At 35.0% G+C, this 21816-nt stretch overlaps 1 protein-coding gene across 1 annotated transcript in view; it reads right to left on the bottom strand.

The window, feature by feature from the left end:
• Nucleotides 1-829: 829 nt before the first annotated feature.
• Nucleotides 830-21816, bottom strand: part of LOC145690400 (uncharacterized) — a gene marked incomplete at its 5' end in the record, with an annotated part of 38192 nt that continues 17205 nt past the window's right edge. Inside the window, 1 exon segment of the mRNA XM_081765242.1 lies at nt 830-20463. Within this exon segment, the coding sequence (XP_081621368.1) occupies nt 18872-20463 (1592 nt within the window).

Genomic DNA, 21816 nt, shown 5'->3' with positions numbered 1-21816 from the left:
AGGTTATTATTTATAATAAACTTATATTGAAATAACGAATTACATCAACTTTTATAAAATTTCTAATGACATCGAATAATTATCATTTTATACAGAAAATATACGAAAAACTTTATTATAAAAGTAATATAGTACATTTCTCACTTTATAACTTAGTGGCATGAATTCAACACACTTAACACTTAATTATTTTTCTCTTTTGCTGAGGCAAACTGACATATTATATGCATAATTTTAACTTGAAATTGTAATCTATTATAATCTTTTTCACAAAGACAAAAACGTTTTAAAGACTACAAATTTAAAAACATAGTTTAATACATTATTTGAAGCTATTATTTAAGAAGATAGAATCTGGGAAACTGCAACGAATCAACAGAATAGTAGAACATCGTGCACAACTGATACCAATTTGAATTATGACTTTGACTATTGTTTGCTTTTTCGGACAAACCGCTTAACCTTTCAATTGACAAGGTCTTTTCTATACCTGGCAGCAATGATTTGCTGTCGGGGAGAGGTGCTAGAACTCTATGAAGCTATGAACTAATACAACACTGTAGCACAATTTGTTCTTCTACAATTAATCACTTCTAGTTATTGCCTTCCGCATTTGACTATGGAAGAGTTTCTTCCTGTGTATTTAGCTAATATTCCAACTAAGTCAGCGATCAAGCCATTACTGTTGCGTTATACCTGCTTTTCTATTATCGAGCTTCTGAAAAACGTTAGAATGGTGATGAATCTCTTCATGAATTCCAAGAAATGCGCAAAACGTATAAAATATTTTAACAATCCAACCCAACATACAGTATATATATATATATAATGTGTGTGTTTGTTTTGTTTTAGACGCCCAAATACTGGTATTAGGACAGGCATGTAGCCAAGGGGGGTCCGGACCCCCCCCTTCGAGACCAGAAATAAAAAAATAAGGAAGGATGAAACAAAATGAAATGAGAAAAAGGAAGATCAGCGTTAAAAATTAAAAAATATAGGAAGCTTTTTGTTACTCTTTCTTATGAGGAGATTTGTACTATTTGAAATACATTGTGGCGAGGTGAGCGTGATATCCTGGAAAAGTCAAGGAATTTGAAATTTCTTGAAAAGTTACGGAATTCTCAGAATTTCTGCTGATAGTCAGGGAGATTTCAAGCGTCCGAAAGCATAGTGCCGTTGAGTAAGAGCGTGGACATTTTTTATCATAATTTTCCCTTGCTTTGGGGAAATGAAGAACATTTTCTTCTTTTTCTGCTAACCTATCTCTTTAATGTTAGTGTAAAGAACGCTGTGAGTGCGGCAACTTGTCACCGTGACAAGCGAACAGTGGGTGAAATGACGTAATAAGTATCATAAAAATCGTACAAAAGGTGAACGAATGTTTTCATAATTATTCCAAAAATTTCATGGTTTTTCAATTTTCTAACAATATAACTGGACAATTAATTAAAAATAAAAAGTCTTTATCATCTAAAGGAAGAGTGTTTACTATAGTGTGTTCACGATTTAAATCGAGGTTAATAAAAAAAAGGATATAAATATATCGATGCATCGATCAAGGATGATAAAAATAAGAAAAAAGAAAAACAAAAGAGCAGTGTGTTTTTACACAAAAGAATTACGATGTATCACTATATTATTATGCTTATTCTCTAAATGAATTGTGTGTGTAATCTAATAATAAAGTAAGAAATAATTATACAATAAATATGTCTTTGTAAAATTTTGTCTGTACATATCCAACCTCTTGCAAATATTCGAATAATCGTATGGCTTTGCATGTAGTGCAAGTTCAATTATAATGACAGTGTACAAGGACGAAGTTGGGGATATAACATTAAGTGCAAGGAAACAGTAAAAATCTTTGGTTCAGAATCTAAAGTTTCAATAAAGCCACTTTTTTTTTTTTTTTTTTTTTTTTTTACAAGGAATGTTTCTTTTTTTTTTTTTTTCTTATTTTGTGATTATGACTCAGTATGAATAGTGGTGAAGAGAGAAATGAGCAATATGTATGGAAATAATCACGATTGTACGAAGTTAATTCGAACAACGCCAATCACAGCAAATAAGCTAGAAACTTTAATCACAATGCTCCTATGGGAAAATTGAGATACGTTGTATAATTATGCTTAAGCTTTGATGCAAATGATGCATTCAATTATTTCTTAACTTTTTTGAATAGGTATAACATGTGTTTTCCTCAAAGAACTGTCAAAATGAAATTTGATAATACAACAATTAAATACAATAAAAGTTCGTGGTACTCGCCAAAATTATCCAATATGAGAAAAGTAGTAATCCTGTATTATGATTCATGCAAAAAAAAAAAAAAAAAAAAAGCGAATGCAAACAATAAAATGTTACATCAACGGCGGAAGAAAAAGTACAAGGCAGAACTAATGAAAGCTAAATTGTAGTATAATCAAAATTGTATTGAAAAAGCTACAAATAAATGTAAAGAGGCTTGGAAAATAATTAACAAGGTTAATGGTAGTAAGGGGGGAAATGTGCCTGTTTCACCGGACATACTAAATACCTTTTCGTAAACTCAGTTGAAGAAATCAAAATTAACTGTAGAACACCACTGATAATAATTAGTCAGGATGACACACATATCACTTATCCATATACATCTGTATTCCAATATATGACTTTGGAAGACATCATTTGAGTAGTTAAAACATTTAAATCATTAACTACCAACGATGTATATAATCTATCAAATGACCTTATTAAAAAGATTATTAATAATATTGCCTGTCAACTCACAGTTTACATTAACAGATGTCTTATGGAAGGTGTATTTCCAAATTCACTGAAAATCTCTAAGGTTGTACCTGACCTTAAAGAAAGGTGACCCCAAATGTGCTTTGAATTATCGTCCAATATCTTTAATACCCATTTTCTTTAAGATTATTGAGGCAGTAGTGAAAGAGCAAATTATTAACTACTGAAATAAATACAATATAATTAGTTTGGGTTCAGGGCTGGTAAATCTACTGTAGATGCAATAGATAGGTTGATAAAAAGTATTTATTAACATTCGAAAATAAAAATTACGGGCTTGCACCTTTTGTAATCTAAGTAAAGCGTTTGACTGCGTAGACTATCATGTTTTAAATAAAAACTAAAAGGTTATGGATTCAAGCATAACAGTTTGAGTTTCTTCAAAACATATTTAGAAGGTCGAACACAGAGTGTCTGTGTGAATGGAGAATTTTCACAAGTGGCTGAACTAAAATATGGTGTACCTCAGGGCTCTGTTTCAGGACCAATTTTTATTTTAATGATAAACGATCTATCATTAAGTATTGAAGCTAAATATATCCTGTACGCTGATGATACAACTTTTCTGAAGACAACCAATAATTTGACTGACCTAGAGGAGCAATATAGGGTTACACTGGTGTATGCCACAGAATGGTTTGAAAATAATGGTTTTCTATTAAACAAAAATAAGACTAACAGATAATATTTACACTTGGAGATTACCCTAACATTAGTATAGACAACATAAAATTTCTTGACATGATGTTAGATAGTAAGCTGACCTGGAAACCACATATACAACACGTGTGTCGTAAATTATCGAAAATAATATGTTCATTGCGATCCTTAAGAACTACAACGCCGAATAATTATCTACGAACTGCATATTTTGCATTTTTCAAAGTATAATTGCGACGGGTTTAATATTTTGAGGTAATAACAGTTATATAAATGATGTTTACTACTGCAAAAGAAGGCTGTTAGAACAGTGGTGTGTTCTTCAATGAACACTGTAAGCCACTCTTTGTTGAACTAAAGATAATGACTTATTTAATCCTTACATTTATTTAGTATTGATCTACACAAAACAGAATGTTCCAACTATGTTATATAGACAAGATACTGTATACATACATGTAATACAAGATCGAGCAAACTAATTGATGCGCCTTATAGTAGATTATCTAAAGTTGAAGACAGTTATGTTATTGCTGGTATAACATTTATGAATATGTTACCAAGTTATATACATTATTTGCCTGTTCATAAACTTAAAGCTAAGGTGTATAAAGGACTAGTGACATTGCCTTGTTATGGTATTGATGAATTTTTCGAAGCACAAAAATTATTTGTCCACTGGTGATATCTTTGAATGTAAAATTTATTGTTCTATCTATTGAAGAGTATGAAAGTTGCTAGTGTAATATTTTAAATCATGAATATATAATCCTTTGACGTTGTCTATTGCCTAATCAGAGGCTTAACGACAATAAAAATATTGTATTCTACAATTATACATTCTACAAATTGAATATGAATTGACATATATTCTTTGTACACAGTTTACAGTCCCTTGTTAAATTTGTACCTTATGAAACAATGGAATATAGGTTTCTTTAATAATAATAATAATAATAATAATAATATAGAAAAGTACTATCACTAAATATTATACAGGGTGGGCCGAAAGTCAGGGGTCATTGACAAATGGATTTTTAGTATTTCACATGCCTTCCTTTCCTTGTTGCAGATCAATTGTCAATGACTCAATCACAAGTGTTTTGTTCTTAATTTTTGTTGCAGGTGAATCACGATAACAAATTTACTGATGCTTTTTTTTTATTTACATGTAGTAAGTGACTAATTGACAGGTATCTTCTTTCTTTTCTTGTGGTAGATGAGTCATGTTGACTACTTAACTAATTGTTATTTTTGTCTTATTGCTGCAAGTGGATTATGTTTAGTGTTGAGAAGAGGGTACAAATTATTCTGCTATGTGGACGTGGGGACTACAACTATGACAGGTATTTTTTTAAGCAATGCCTTTTGTGCCGTAGTAGATCAAGAAAGGAGGATATGTTTGTTACGTTTTGTATCATTCTACAGTAAGCGAAGATGTTTTGGTGTATATTATAAAGCAGAATAACTTGGGAATTTCCCGTATTCAAGATTGATCTATGTCTTATTGGTAAACTATAGCACATGATTGGCTCAGGCTTAAGCCTTTCTACAAGCACCAGCATACCTAAATAAAAGTGTAATACACGTAATTCGAGTTCCTCCCAAAAAGTCTTAGTTAATATCTGATTTGTTTTAAAAAGTAGAAATATGTTGTTTTCTACTGAAACAAGCGTCCCCATATGTCAGCAAATACATTATTAAATGGAAGTGTGATTTAGATTTTGTGAGTGTAATTTTACAATACATAGAAAATACATTTTATTATCCACCATTAGTGCTCATTGTTAATTCCAGTAACAGTTTTTGTGCTTTATTGTAGTTATAATAAACAAATAAGTATAGTGAATCAGTAATTTTCATATTTGATGAATCCTTTCAGTCTTGAATGTGTACGTCTTGTTTTTATCTAAATCAAATCATGAATTTGCTAACCATTAGCATCATCCCAATTATGTATTTGTGTTAGTGTTCCATTTTTTATTTTATTTGTATAATATACTATAACCAGGTTTATTGTCAGCTGAGAAATCGAGCTTGGTTGCCGTTTTCCACAAGGTCTTTGGATCAGCCGCAGGTCACTCTCAATAGAATACGGTCATGCACCTATAGCGACGTGGCAGCGAAATTCAATCAATGGCATTCGGATCGAGGGCCGTAGAGCACTCTAAGATCAGTAAGTTGCTTCAAAATTTAAAACAAGAAATGTAGAGGAATGCGCACCGAACTGGACGACTAAGGACATCAGAAGTGGTCTTTGCGAATGTGTATTTAAGCCAGCAGAAATCAACACACTGCTCAAGCCTGCAGGCACAGATATAACCCTTATAACTTGCGAATCATTTTTGGCAGATGATCCTGACTGTCAAGACGACGTAGATTTTTTAAAAGATTATGTTCTCCGATGAAACAAATTTTTATATTAACGGAGAGATAAACCGGCAAATTGAAAACTGCTAGCCCGGTAACAATCAGCACTGTTTTCTGTTATAAATTAGCAAGATGCCGAACACATCATGATTTGTAATAAGACCATATCTTGGAAGATTATTCCTTCCAGAACTAGACAGGATTGGTTAAAGTGGTTTATGCAAAAAGCGTTACTCCATTATAACTTGCAAGTGCTTCACTGGCTACATGAGAACATCCGTCACTGGATTGGTCGCAGTTGAACTATAGAGTAAGCTCCCCAATCCCCGGATTTGAATTCAAAGGATTTCATAATGTGGGACTACGTGAAAGCCGAAGTATAAATTGTAAAAATTAGACCCTCCCCTCCAAAAAAAAAAAAATGTGTGAGAGAATTATATGACCGTCAGGTCGGACATAAAACACTTCTTGGACAAACTGTATATTTTCGCCGATTTTTAATTATCACGTAAAATCAATATTTTATTCTAGTGAAAGAGAAAGTTATATTCTTGCTTTGCTCTGAACGCTTTATGGCCGGTTAGAAACTACAACTTTTCTCTGCACATAGGTGTTCTCTGGAATGACTGGCGCCGTCAGTAACACAAAGAAACCATTCTTTATTGAACTAAATGTTTCTCTCATTAACGCTTATCAACGCTTGAAAACCTTTTCAAATACGAAATTGTTACATTGCAGACAGGTGCGATTTCGACACACCCACACTTTATTATCTCAACTACGGTGGGAACTGTACTTGTAATCTGTGTGAATTGCAGACAGAATGGTCAATCTCCACAACTGCCAATCTGTATTCTTTTTTATTAAACTGTTTTATATTGGACTATCATATGAGATATCCATTAGTTATAGACTGACTTCTTAAAGTTGGTCTGCAACACTTATTTAATTGCAATGTCAAGTTCTTCGTTTCTCACGGGACTACAAGCCATGTTGCCAGAACTACTCAATATCTCATAACTATATTTGCATTACGTATGAATACAAAACTTGTAAATTTTTCATAGCAAATCTTAAAAGACACTGCCAACCAAAGACATTGTACCGGGATCTCTCCGAGTGTTAGTAGAAGCGAGGAGTTTTGTGCTTGGTGTTAATAAAGTAAGGCACGTAAAAGCCACTGTTGGACGAACTTTTTTATATCCTAGTATGCATACGACTTCGACTAAGTATTAAATTTTTGTATAATTACAACCACAGCCTCAACAGAGAAACTGAACAAAATGTATTCTACATAATTTTATAAAGTGCGTCGTTCTCCAGACAGCAAGACCTCGCTGGAAAATGGTGCTTTACCCAACCGCATACTTGCTGTCCCTGTTTTACAGTGAAAGCCTAACTTCGACGTAAACAGTATTTTAATGCAGTGATAAAAGGAATAACCGTAAGGGCTATATTCTAAATACTTTCAACTATTATACATATATCTTGTTTTTTTTTCTTGTCGTACTAAGTGTTTCATATTTCTGAAGTGTGTGCGTACTGATGTTCGCTCAAATGCTTTATGAAATGGAAATTTGTGTGTTATCAGTATTCTTTCTTTTACTATATACATATGCGTATACATTCAATAAATAGGAATTCATTTAATCTAATTTCTTTCTTTTTTATTTGTGTGTGCGCAGCGGAATCATCAGCTTGCCAGTCGTATATATGTATACATGTGTACAAAAGTAAAATACAGTTAAGCCTTGATTTCCGAACCACTGAGGCTGTAACCATACGGTTCAGTTTATTGAATTTTTATCAAGAAAATTTTAACTTTTTAAATGAACCTTGCATAAAAGCACTCTCAAGAATTTTTCTCTCAGCCAACAAACGAATGTGCATATATGTATGTGCGTCTCGTCTGCGACGGAGATCGTAGAGTTCCTCTCTCTTTCCCAAATAAGGAGCTAAAATTCAGCACAGAGAACAATCATCGTCTCTAAAAATTCCTGTGTATGGGTTGTCATAGCTATTTTTAACTTCTTACATCACCTAACTGCGTAGCAATCCGAGTTGTTGCCTGGCAACGCGATGAGAAGGAGAGAAAAGGTGCTTTAGTCTGACGAACACATTCATAGAAGTTACCACGAGAATTTGGTGCGCACAACTGAAATGAACAAGCAACTTAAATAATGTTTTATCTTTGTCAAGTGTGAAACGTACCGGTAGTAAATCCAAATGTTGTAATATTGAACTAATGCTATAATCATGAAGATTAGAAATAATTTTAAAATGTTCGTTTAAAAGTGTACATCTAGAAGATGTTTCAGCAACATGGAGTAGGCAAGTGGCAAAAACCGCCTGTTCATCAAAAGAAGATGAGAGGAGACCAACCCGCAACCTTCTGGACAGACCCCCCTCTGGAACCGCCAATAACAGTTTCTCTTCAGATGTCACAGTGAGTAAACAGTGCTAGTGAAAGAATAAGAATCAACAATGTGACGAAATATAACGAATAATTCGTGTCAACCGTGTCAACCGCGTTCTTCGTATTAAATGGGCTTAAATTAAAATATCATTATCATCATTAGTTATCTAAATTGAAGTGCTTCTGTTGATGTAATATTTGTTTGTGAAGTTGAAGTGCTAATTAAATCAAAAGCGAAAATATGAGTATCCTTTCAAAATAATAATCATGGTTTAAATTTATATGTGTTAATTTTAAGAAACAATCTAATTCACTTTTCTTTACAGCACGAGTTATTAGCGCCTATGCAACTTAATAATTCGTACATTAATAAATTGCATCAGCGCTAAATATACAATTAGAATCTATTTTTACGTTGGTTCTCTAAAACGTTCTGGTTCGAACTCGTAAGTTGTGTGTCCAGTAGCTATATGGTAGGCTGAAATGGATGATCCGAGTTGATGATAAATATTAAAGGAGACATATTAGTAGCAGAGGATCGAATCCCGGACCATCGTAGATGTCCGAGCCCACCTATGGATCAGTAGGATCCGACCTACGTACTGCAATTAAAGTCTTTACTCCGACGACGGACACATATAAGGATCGAACCCAGTACAAATAAGGCGTACCGAACAAGATACGAACCCCTGCAGGTCATTAACTGGCTTTGCCGAACAGGGACAGGTCAGAACCGAACCCAATCGTGTTATAAGGCTATCCATGTCGTATCACTTATTTTTTTATTGTTGTTAATTTGCGCTTGAACAGGACATAAAACTCTGAACCAGGTTGTTATCAACTGTTTCTTTAGGAACTATTCTAGGAGCCAATATCCAAGTGAGACGGTAGGTAGCAATTGGTTTGTTTTCCCGCTAGAATTCGTCACACACATAGACACGATGTAAGTTAACTTTGCACTTTGAAACCGTTACTTCCCGAGCGAGTGAGATGAAAATGAGAGGAAATGGTTGATACTACGCATGCGCAAGATATGTTGGCAACCGCGATTATCCAAACTTCTCAGTAGTAGATCCTAAATCGTTCATTAAAAAAAAAAAAAAAAAAAAAAGTTTATTTATTACTGAATGCTTGCCTCTTGGCAAAGCATCACACATCCTCCACTATTTTTGCAATTGGTACAATTGATAACAATAGACCATCGTTTGCTCGAGTAAGCTCTGACATTATATTCATTTCCCTATCGTAGTACAGCTCCCGAATTTTTTAAAAAAGATCTTTTATCTTTCATATCATAGCGTTAATTAACCAAAGTATAAGAGAATTTGAAATCAATTCTTAAAATTAAGAATAACTGAATGTATCAAACACCTGAACGTGCCGGCATAAAAAAAGGGTAAAGAACTCATACAAATATATCCACACAATCCCAGATATTAACACACAAAAGAATAGATAAACATAGTATTTTAGTTCTACAAAACACAAAAATTCAGATTTATATATACCACTATAACACAATGCTAAGTATTACTGAGTGGAAAACATTCTTTCACCCTTCTTATTTTGACCTTTGGGTTACCACCACCCCCCCCCCCCAAAAAAAAGAAAAAAAAAGCCTCCCACATATCTATTGGTCAACAGAACACATGGTACATTTTGGCAATCGTAGCATTCCATTCGCTTAGGGTCTAAAACAAGAGACATGGCTCACTCACCCCTCGAAATAAGATATTTCCGATGCTTGTGAAGTTTTGTTCTTTGGCTGGGTTTCGTGTAGTGTGCTGGTAGATTGAAAATAAGGTGTTTGTTGTTACGAGGGTGTTACTATCGTATTCCGGTCCAGCGTAGTGTGGATAGGCTAGTGTAATAGTTTGTAGGTGTATTGGTGTGTTGTAGTGAATTAACGTGACTATGAATGTTATAAACTCCAAAGTGAAGCACAAAAAGATCCATTCACAGGCTAGAGAGGTGATTTGGAATGTTATTAAATTTATGGAGATGGAAGCTCGAGAAGGTACCTTTACAATTCCTGTTGGAAAAGCTATAGGAAGAATAGCGAAGGCTGTAGGGGTATCGTTACGGACGATCAAAAATATTAAACAAGAAGGGCAGACAGTTGAAGCTAAGAAAACCTGTTTTGAAACTCCGAATAAAATCCGACGTTGTCAGAAACCTGTGGTTTGGGTAGATGAGTTGACAGTGATGCTTTCGGAGAACAATTTAAAACTTTTATACGAGTAAAACGGAACACAGAGTTCCTATTGTTTCGACACTGAGGGAAGGGCTTTCAGAATCAATAGGTTTTCAGGGTAGGTGCACAAGCCTTAGAAAAATTCTAAGAGATCTTGGGTTTCGGTGGAGAAAGACTAAAACTAACATAACTGTACTTGTAGAGTCTCAAGAAATTCGAGAAAAAATAATTTCCTACTTGAGACGTATAAAGAAATAGTTTATGTAGTTTATGTAGACGAATCATACATATTATCATCTCACGTTTCAAACAAATCTTGGACCGACGACAGCTCTCACGGTCTATTAGCACCAGTCTCTCGGGGTCAGAGGTTAATTATGATTCATGCAGGAGGGGAAAATGGGTGTGTACCCAATGCATTATTAATGTGGAAAGTAAGTCAGTCTGGAGGTGACTACCACAACCAAATGAACCAAGAGAATTATGAAAAGTGGGTTACAGATAAATTAATACCAAATCTCCCTCACAATTGTGTCGTGGTTTGTGTAATGCACCCTATCACAACGATATTTTGGAAAAAGCACCTACCTCTGGTTCCACTAAGCAACAAATGATGCAGTGGCTGACAAAAAACATTTCTTTTGATTGTATACTGCTGAAGCCGGAACTGTATAGTTTAATCCAATCACATAAATCTAGATTTAAAAAGGTTGCAATTGACGAAATTTTCAAACGCCATGGACACTCTGTGCTTCGTTTACCCCCTACCACCCGGAACTGAATCCAATTGGAAAAAATTTGGTCTTTGGTGAAAGGATGGATTGCGTCACGAAACACGATTTTCAAAATTAATGATGTTCAAAAACTCTGTGAAATTAGGTTCGGGGAAATCGGGAGGAACGAATGGATATCAGTTTGTAATCACGTGAAGCAAATTGAAACTCAGTATTGGAAATAAAATTAAATCTTTAAGTTTTACGTCCCACAGTTATGCCGATTAGGCTCAAGGAGATGGTGATTATGAGAAATGAATGAAATGGTGGAATGAAGAAACTGGGAGGAAACGGGAGAACCCCGAGAAAACCCACGAGCACGGTGTTTGTCCCTACAAAGTCCACACGCCACGAGCTGAGATCGAATTAGGGACCCCAAGCACCGGAGGTGAACGCTCTACCACTGAGCCACTGCGCCCCCTAAAACTCAGTATTGGGAAGCAGAAGGAATTATGGATGAAACTACTGAGAGGGTCGTTATCAGTCTCGGTGGTGCCGCTAGTAATAGCAACAGTGATTCAGAAGAGGATACTGACGGTGACTTATCCAGAATAGAAGAAATGTAGGTGTTTCCTTTATGTTGGCATATACATAGATGAAAAATATTTGACATTTCATTTTTATTTGTGGAATGCAACGCCTATTATTAATAGTAATGATCTAGATATACATAGATGAAAAGGTACAACGTATGAGTTATGAATAATACCTCACATTTTCAGATTCATGGCGAATATTTATTTCAGATGGCAACGCTGACAAGTTCTTTTCTGCCTCCTAAATTACGGTCAGATGGGAGCCAAATCGCGAACAGCATTACGTCACTCAAGTGCAGAGTTGTTGTGCGCCGTGTCTACTACGTAAGATGCGTCAACACCATGTTTCGACAATGGTAATCACAAACAAATAAAGAGGGAAAAACAAGGAATGTCCATGTGTGTGCTTTAACAGGTGCTTTGTCCTAACTGTTGGTGAGTTTTGGTACTATTCAACTGTGTATGCCATGCATGCATAGATGTGGAAGTGTCCATGTAAAAACGGGTAAAAGATTTCACCAACTGGGAAAGAAAAGGAAAGGATTTTCCAATGTGTTGTAACTAACTAATAATGCCATTGGCGACCAGCACTGCTTAAGTAACAGTTTGTGCGCCCTTTTTGACCAGCTTCTGCTGTGTGCCGATGAAGAGTTTGGTTACGTTGTGATAATAATACTGTATTCAGTTGAGTATTCTTACAATGAGTTAAACTACGGACGAAAATGCTAGTGATGTGCTGCGAAAAACGAGTAAGAAGAGGAAGAAGAAGACGGATAAACTGTCTGACGTTATGAAAAAACTTCACCTGCAATCGCACATGAGGTAGGTGAGAACTGCAACTGCAAACGATTAAAATGCTTTGAAGCCACTTCAGCTGCAGAACGACAAGGCATAATTAATGCCTTCAATAACTTTCGTACGATCAATGCACAGAATTTGTAACTTGCCGGCCTAATATCGTTGGTTCCTGTTGCAAGACGACGATTGCGGGATTCTGCTCATGCTATGTATCACGATGCCTCTTTCTGCTACAAAGTACGAATAAAGCGACATGAAACAACGGAAGAATTACCCGCGTGTTTTAAAGCTTTCCTATCAATGCATTGCATTACGAAAGGGAAATTAGAACACATTTAAAAACATCTCAAAGAACATGGTGTACTTCCGGTTGATCAAAGAGGTAAACATTCATTTAAACATCGCCAGCTGGATGATGATGATGCGAACAAAATAAGGGAGCACATTTCATCATTTGTAGCCATTATAGCTTGCATGACTCCAAGAATATATACTTGAGTGAGAATTTCGACAAGTATGTTATGTTCTGTGATAAGCTCCCCAATGTTCCGTATCTTACGATACATACCGCAAAATATTCAACACATATTTTAATATCTCCTTTGGCTACCCACGTAGCGATTCGTGCGGTAGTTGCGACAAGTTTACGGTGGAAATTAAAAGTTTTGATTCAATTATTCACGCGAAGCAGATCAAAGAACTGGCAGTTCAAGACAGGTTCAAGTCCTCTATGATAGGAAGAGATCTGCGCGCATCACCGGCCAAATATGATATGCAGGCCATATCAATTGATTACCAAAAGAACATTCCGACAAATGAGGTACACTACAAGCGACAAATGTCACTGTATTTCTTCAATGTGCATACACTGTCCTTCAACCATTCTGTTTCCTTCACTTACCCTGAGTACATTGGGAAGAAAGGTTCAGACGAAGTTTCACCGTTTTCGTTCTACTTCTTTTTTTTAATTTTCTGGACAACCACATAGAACATGTTAATATGTTTTGTGATTCTGCTGGAGGTCAAAACAAAAACTTTACAGTTGTGCGCTTTCTGTACTATGTTATTCACGATGTCAAGAGACTGGATTCAATACACGTTACTTTCCCTATAAAGGAACACTCTTATTTGGAATATGACGAAAACATGGGTTTAATTAATCAAAAGTCAAGGATTGAATTACCAAAGCAGTTCTTCAGAATACAAGAAAGAAGCCTGAGCCCTTGAAAGTTGTTGTGGAACAAGAGACCATTAAAAGATGGACAGCATTTCTTCAAGGTAAATTTGTGAAGGCATACCCCTTTCCTCTCCAGCAAATCAGGGAAATGAAAATATCAAGCAACAAGTATGGATTGGTTTTTTAAAGCAGTTCGTACAACGGTGCTTGACTGAGCAATCCCATCACCTCAAAGAAGATAGGACGCTCTAACAGCAACATCCTCGAAAAAGGAGAATTTGGGATTCCAACACAAGCTTACAACAACCCCCTACCTGTTTCAAAACGAAAGCACAGGATTTTGAAACGATTTTTTGACCCTACAAGCCAACGGTTTTACGAGACTACCACATCAGCAGCAGTGAAGTGGGCATTTCTGATTGTTACATACCATATCACGTGATACTCCTTGTTCCTTCCACAAACGTTCGAGACTTTACTCTGCAAAACAACAAACACGCACTTTTCCAGTTCTGATTACACTTCATGGCAAACGAATAGACATTAACTTTAAACATTACAAAGTGGTCTTTCATATAATTCAACCGTCTTTATTTTGTACACAGTTTTCAATGTTAAAAACCAGTTTGCTCGAAAATGCAGTTTTCTGACATTTCTTCTTTTTTCCCCTTACCCTTCAAATATTGTATTTCCCAGTGGTGTAGGACTTTTAACCCACCCTACAAATTACACGGTATCTACAATGTAGGATTAATAATAATATACAGAATTTATGTGCTTACTTTAACGAGCAAAACGGATATCAATTGAAGCCATTGAAGTTCAAGAAAGCCACAAACACAAAATCGCACATTAAACTAGTTTTCAAATTTCGCAGTGGAAAATATTCGATAATGGTAGAAATTTAGCAAAAATAGAATTTAGTGACAAGACTACTGAGGTTGATTATATTATATTCTAGGACTAAATCAATAGTGTATGAAAGGGAAAAGCTTATAGCTTCTTGAACGTAAGTTGAGATTGTATTTTCTACGAGCATGTGCTAATTATATATTTTTTTTATATATCGATTTCAAAGGTTATTTTCGGATCGGAAGAATAGCAGTTTACAGCAGAAATGAGAAGTTACTATATAATGATTCAAATTACGCAAATTTTCAACACGATGTTTCAAAGCACACCGGGGACGTTCAGATGGAGTCAGGTATAAAACAGTTGGGGAATAGAGTAGGTATGCAATCGCAGTATTAAAGGCGATAATAATATGCTAAATACGGTACTATGTGTTGTTATTCTTATTAGGATAATAATATGTCTAATAATGAAGTTCTGTTATAACGTTCTACAATTATACTTCAAGTCTAAGAGAGAGTGTGATGATAATAATGAACGGAATGAATAAAGCGGGATGAAATACGAGAACTCTAAGAAAACCGACGCTCACGGTGTTTGTCCACCACAAAGCCCATTTAGTACCAGCTAGGATCGAATCACGCACCAAAGGCAAGCGCTCTACCATTGAGTTACCGCAGCTTTGTTGATGAAGTATCGGCATCCTAGTGTTGTGATAAAAGATACATTTAATTTTCGAGAAATATGTAATAGTAAAGGTCTTTAGTATGAGTAAACTAGAAAGAATAGAGTGTGTATCTGGAAGATATAATAAAGAAACTTTAGTAGAAACTGAAGGCATTACTGTAATCATTGGAGCCTTGTATATAGAGGACAATACGAAGGCAACGTTGTGAAGTTATTATCTTCATAGACGCCGACTTGAAGAATATATTGGGGGTGCGCAAGCAATGAATAAGTATATCATCATGTTCAGTCGTTTTCTAGCAACTGCTTGATAACCCCCCTCCCCTAGATTTCGGTCCGCTGCATTCGCTCCGCCGCAAAATTCACGCCCTAAGTCAAATTTGCGTAAAGAGATTAAAACAAATTCAAGTTGAAAATTGAGAATACCATTGCAAGTTTGCGCACCACATTGATCTACACTTGTCATATCAATGCTGTTAGAGTGTTCGTTGTTACTTCAGTGCTCTATTAAACACTGTTCTAAAAATGGCGTTTCCTATCGAATAAGAAGGATATTCCTAATATTAAATTAAAGGCACGACGAAGTTTACGACAGACATTCTCTTTGTTAATTTTTCCTCGACTGGATTTTTTATTGGGGGGGAAGGGGGCGAGGACTGGATTTTTAAATATTGAGAGACCAAAAGTGTTCTGCTCCCCCCCCCCCCAAGTCGGCGCTTATGATTATCTTATAAGTGTAACCTCAAAAATATATTCCACAACACGAATTTTAAGAAAATGATCTAAAAAAAGGATCAAAAGATTGCAATCTTGGTCAATAATTAGTTTTTGGATCAAGGACCACAAAATTTTTGAACGGCCCCTAAATTGGGTTTTCGTATTTTCTACGAAATAAGTACATTATACTGAGTTAAGTGATAGGTTGGGTTTGGCTACACTGTATATCTGGAGAACTACATACACTATATGTAGTTCTCCAGATATAAGGCGTACAAGAACATTTTTGATTGAAAAAATATATTGGGTCATGGATCAGGGGCCATAAAATTTTTGAACGGTCCCCAAATTGAGTTTTCGTATTTTCTACGGAATAAGAACATCATACTGAGTTAAGTGATAGTTTAAGTTTGGCTACAATGTAGGTAGTTCTCCAGATATAAGGAGTACAAGAAAATTTTTGACTGAAATATACTGGATCTTTTGATCCAAAAATGGAGGATAAGATTAACGGGAAAAACGGATGAGACACTGACAAAATCCACAAGTAGAAGACAATGAATTTGTAGACTTCCAAGTTCGTAACTTTTCATTTTCATTATTTACGAACAACAACAATTAAAGAATGTCTTTACTATTATATTATACTAGGATATATTACCCGCTTTGCTGGGTTGAAATTAAAATTTAAATGCACAACTCCGTATCTTATGTGTTTAGTACCTGTGAAATATGCTGTTTTTGCTTTTAATGGCATCGATTTAAACTGCATCGAAAAATCATGGATCATCTCGGTGACCCCGAAACCCATGGATTCGAAGCTAATATTGATCGATTATTTTATTGTCTCCCCCTCTCCGAAGTTGCGGGCTGAATTTGGTTTTAAATGGGATCGGAAGTGTCACTATTCATTTTGGCGACCCCAAGAACTATAGATTCAACACTAATATCGGTCATTTTCGACCATATATATGTATTTCTCCCTCCCCCATGTTGTGGGTCATGGCATCGGAAGTGTCACCGTTTATCTCAGCGACCACAAAAATGTGGATCCAGCACTAATATCGATCATTTTAAAATATCTCTTCCTTCCCTTCCGCAAGTTGCGGGGTTGAATTTGGATGGGATCGAAAGTATCACTGTTCATCTAAGAGACCCAGAAAACTATAAATTCGACACTGATAGTGGCCATTTCCCTTAAATGCCGGGGCTGATTTTGGAAAAAGAGATGAAAGTATCAGGAGACGCAGAAGAATGGAACGCCTGGAGAGAAACATTCACCAACATATATTCTAACATATACTCCTGTAAATGGATCCTATGTGAAAGGTACTTCAGAGATGCTGACACCTTTATGACTTGTTCTAAGAAAATAGTAACATTAACAGCAAAAGTAAACCCTTTAAAAGCCCAAATCATCAATAACTATATGAAAGATCTTTTAACAAGAGGCTCTTAGGGATAGCATCAAGGCTCAATTTTCAAACACTTGACAAGGACATATTTTTTCATTCTGTTCTAGTGATTAATTTTCATTATTGACTCTGGGTTTAATTTGTAGAGAGAAAAAAATAAATAAAAATAATCCAGCGAAGTAGATGACGTAAATCCAAAAGTCTGTCGTTGGAATCGAACCAGGGACCTCCGACGTATAGTATCGTAACAATATGTTGGAAATTGGTTGGGTGGTTCAAAAGTTATTAGGTTTCATTAGTTTTTATTTATACGTATCCCTCCCTTCTCCTTCCCTTAGGATCTACCGTTAAAGTGAAATTACAGAAATGTTTCCAGGTCCAAACCTCACGTATCTTGTAAATTTGATTGAGATCGGTCGGATAATTCAAGAATTATTAAGTTACAAAATAGTCACTTTCAGTCTTACATAAATTGATTTTTATATATCTTCCACTCCTTCTCCTCCCCTACGATGCTCCATCAAATTTAATAATGAAAACGATCTCAGGCCTAAACCTCATCTACGTTGAAAATTTGATCAAGATCGGTCGAGTGGTTCAGGAGTTATTAAGTTTTATTTTTTTATATATATATATATATGCCCTTTCCCAATTCCTGAGTTCTACCGTCAAAGTGAATAGCCTAAAACCAGTCCAGCCTCGAACCTCATCCATGTTACAAATTTGATCGAGATCGGTAGGGCGGTTCAGGAGATTTAGTCACAAACGTAGTTATTTTCAATTTTATATATATAGATTATACCGTAAAAATTATTAAACGGTAAAATTGATTGTCCAGAATTAGTTTCAGAAGTATTATTACGTGTCCCAACAGGTAAGACTAGAACAGCAAACACTGGGACATTCTATTGTTGAAAAGCAAGAACTAACATATTACATAAGTCTCCACTGTGGAGAATGTGTGCTTCATATAACGAAATGATTAGAGTTCATGTAGTAGATGTGTTTAGTATGTTGGAGAACAAGTTCAAAAGAATTGTCAGGCAATAACTTATGTATAATTAGATGACGTATATTTGTGTATGTATATAATGTATGTATAATAGTGTATGTTAATAATTATGTATACGACACTATAACTGGGCATTAAGCCTGTTGTGTTGTCCTTATGAAATAAATAAATAAATAAATTATTATTATTATTATTATTATTATTATTATTATTATTATTATTATTATTATTATTATTATTATTATTATCCTGTATTCTCTTCTAAAACTCGTCACAGTCTGAAGAATGTTTGTTTGGGCTCAAATGGTCATCGATACCTGGAATAAAAATATACTTGCCACACAAAGATTGAAATTATCTAATAACTGAATTACATAGTAAGTTAAAAATAAATAAAGATGACGAAATAAAAATCATAAACCTAACATAACTCAAGATGGGTACCAATAATATGAAAAATATATTACCACTGTTTTTTCAAGAATGCTTTTTCTTAGTGTATTCATTCTGCACAAATACTTTAATGTGGTGCCATGTTTTGTTATAGAAAATATTTGAGTGCTTCGTGATTAGATCCATGCACTCCTTTTTCCTTGCAGCACGCTTTAAGAGGATATGGGCCTTAAAAAAATCTCTTGCAATATCTTTTTGCTCTTCGGTCCACGCAACGTAATCTCTTTTCCTCCTACGTTTCGTTGTCGGTTGAGAACTTTGTTCTTCTTGTTCACATCCTCCAATTAAACTAGCACTAGCACTATCACTGCTAACAATACGGCTGTCGTTATCGTTTTGAACAGCACCTTCGTTACCCAAATTGTCTTTGCTGACATTACGATCACTGGCAAACCGAAAAGTGGTACGTTTGTTCAATTTTTTAGCATTTAAATTATTATTATTTGACGTATCGATGAGCCATTTTGTACGTAAGAGATAGCATAAAGTTCTCAAATCAGCTTCCGCGAATGTCGAAGGTATTGTTGCATAAATATCTTTTTTATTGTGAACATATGTAAGAGCAATGTTACAACAACATTTCAGAGATATGCATAGATTTTTGGCATATGATACTGACTCACATTCTGTTGCAAATTTTGATACTATTTTGGCTGCTTCGACTAAAACACTGTAATACCGTAGTTGTAAGGCTTCTATTAACTTCGTAATGCTTGGATTCAATTTTCTCACTGCAATCAATAATCTTGCTAACTGACGCATTTTTATGGAAGTAACTTTAACAGTATTTTTCTTATTATATCTCGTAAGATACCGTGTCCCAAATTCACAAATGATCGTATCTGATTTAGCAATTAGAGACACCTTATCTGCACGCATATGTGGGAACACTTGCTTATATAGTTGCTCATTTGCCGCCGTGTATGGAACTAGAAGACTCTGGGCAGACCCCTGTGAAAATTTTGTTGAAGCACACTTTTGAGTACACTTTTTTGTGTGCTTCGATAAGTATTTACGATTGTAAAAACCATAACAGAAAACACAAGGTAAATATTCGTGAAGACTTACAGGACGACTTGGTTGCCTTACGGGTTTAACACGATTTTGTTTTACACATTGTAAATACCAACCCTTTTTCCTTAAAGCAGTAATAATAGCTAACCGTGCCTTGCTGCTTGGAGGCTTAGATAAGAGTCGTTGAACTTCGTTTTCATTTGAATGTTTCCTTTGCAAATGACGAGAGAAATTTGACGTATAAGATTCACAGAAAACACAAAAAACTCTACCACGAATTTTCTTTCCTGTTTGCTGAGACATATTACAATTATTATATTGGTCTCTAGAGCATTCACTATCTACTTCATCAGACTGTTTCATTTCCTCCGATAATGTAGTATTTGTACTTTGAAACGATCCTCTTGGATTAACATTCTGCTTCATATTACTGGAATCACAATCCTCATCGCTCGCAGAGAGTTCAGGTTCTGAATCGAAGTTGCAAGAGGTAGGAGGTGACATTGAACTTTCAGACGAGTATGTGGTATCTTTAGAAGAGTCCTCCATATTGGGGAGTAATACATCTACGGCAGCTTTTGATTTAAGAATGTCGGAGTTACCTAGTAGGAGAAAGATTGGAATGAAAATTAATACAACATTTTAAAATAAATCTAATGTGTCTTTTTAGATGCAAGGATTCAAAACTTGCAATAAAACGTCTTGATTAATTACGATTTTTTAAAAATGTCTTTGGAGATTCCTTGAAGAAAATATTTGCTACTTAATGTGACCACAACAGAATGTGAAAGTCACTCAGATAAAGAGAATTCGATCTTCAGTGACGTTAACATGCTGAAAAATGCCACAGCACTAAACGACCGAAATTGTACAGGTAAACTCCAACAGACGCAATTATTAAAATAAGTTGTCAATAGATGTCGTAGGGTATATATTATTAAAATTCATGTTTTACTTTATATCTCAAATCGGTGCATCTATTCAGGATTTCACCTTTTACTATATTTCGGCCCTCTCTTTTGTCACTTACGCGTGCCTGTAAAAGGTAAGCCAGCATATCACTGATGTTACATTATGTTGTTTTATTTCTGGTCCTGTAAAACAAAACACAGCAACAAGTATTCTGACAAATATACTGTAACAAATTCAACATTTTAAAGTTTTGTATCCAATCACTTACATGGAAATTACGGCTGCTTTCTTTTGAATTGTTTTAACATACGGTATATATTTAATATCACTTACCACTAATTTCTCCTGTAAAATTATGTAGTTTAATGGTAATGGTTATTTTCTTTCGATCTGTGAATCCTTTGTACACTTATTTATTGTTTACTGCAGTAACATTTTGATATTTAAATTTGTTTGTCAACGGATTTTTAAACACACTGTTTGAAGTCTTCTGCTAAGGAAGAAGTGTAATGAAATGGAAGTCAAAAGAAAAATTAAGTGAATAAATATAGTAATCGGAAAAAAACTGAAGCAGTGGCGGATCCAGAAGAGTGCGTAGCCTCATGAAGGAAAAAATACCCTTTTGTGATATTTCTACAGACAAGGCGACACAAGTAATTTTGTCTGTCTATATGTTAGATCAATAGTATGTTCTCAATCTACTGTTACTAAAAACTAGCAATACCTCCTAGAGTTACAGCGAGTAATATCTTACGCCTCCCACACCCCAAGTCTTTTGCGCAAGAATGAAAAAAATATGAACTCCTTGTGATCCAATGGCAGATCCAGAAGAGGTTACACGACCCCTTCACGGGAAAATATAGCTCTGTTTTTTTCAACAAGACAAGATGACAGAAGTATTTTTTATCAATATGATAGACTATTAATTGGCTATCAGTTTACTATTAGTACACACTGACTTAATATCCCAAGGTGTTACTGCGTAATATTTTGCGCCCCTTACGAACCTGCCATCCTTTTGTGCAAGAATAAAGAGATAAAAA

The sequence above is a fragment of the Thermobia domestica genome, chromosome 7, assembly GCF_964235325.1.
Source record: "Thermobia domestica chromosome 7, izTheDome1.hap1.1, whole genome shotgun sequence".
NCBI classification, from domain to species: domain Eukaryota; kingdom Metazoa; phylum Arthropoda; class Insecta; order Zygentoma; family Lepismatidae; genus Thermobia; species Thermobia domestica.
Note: the sequence above shows the minus strand (reverse complement) of the source record. Positions and strands in the feature narration are given on the sequence as shown.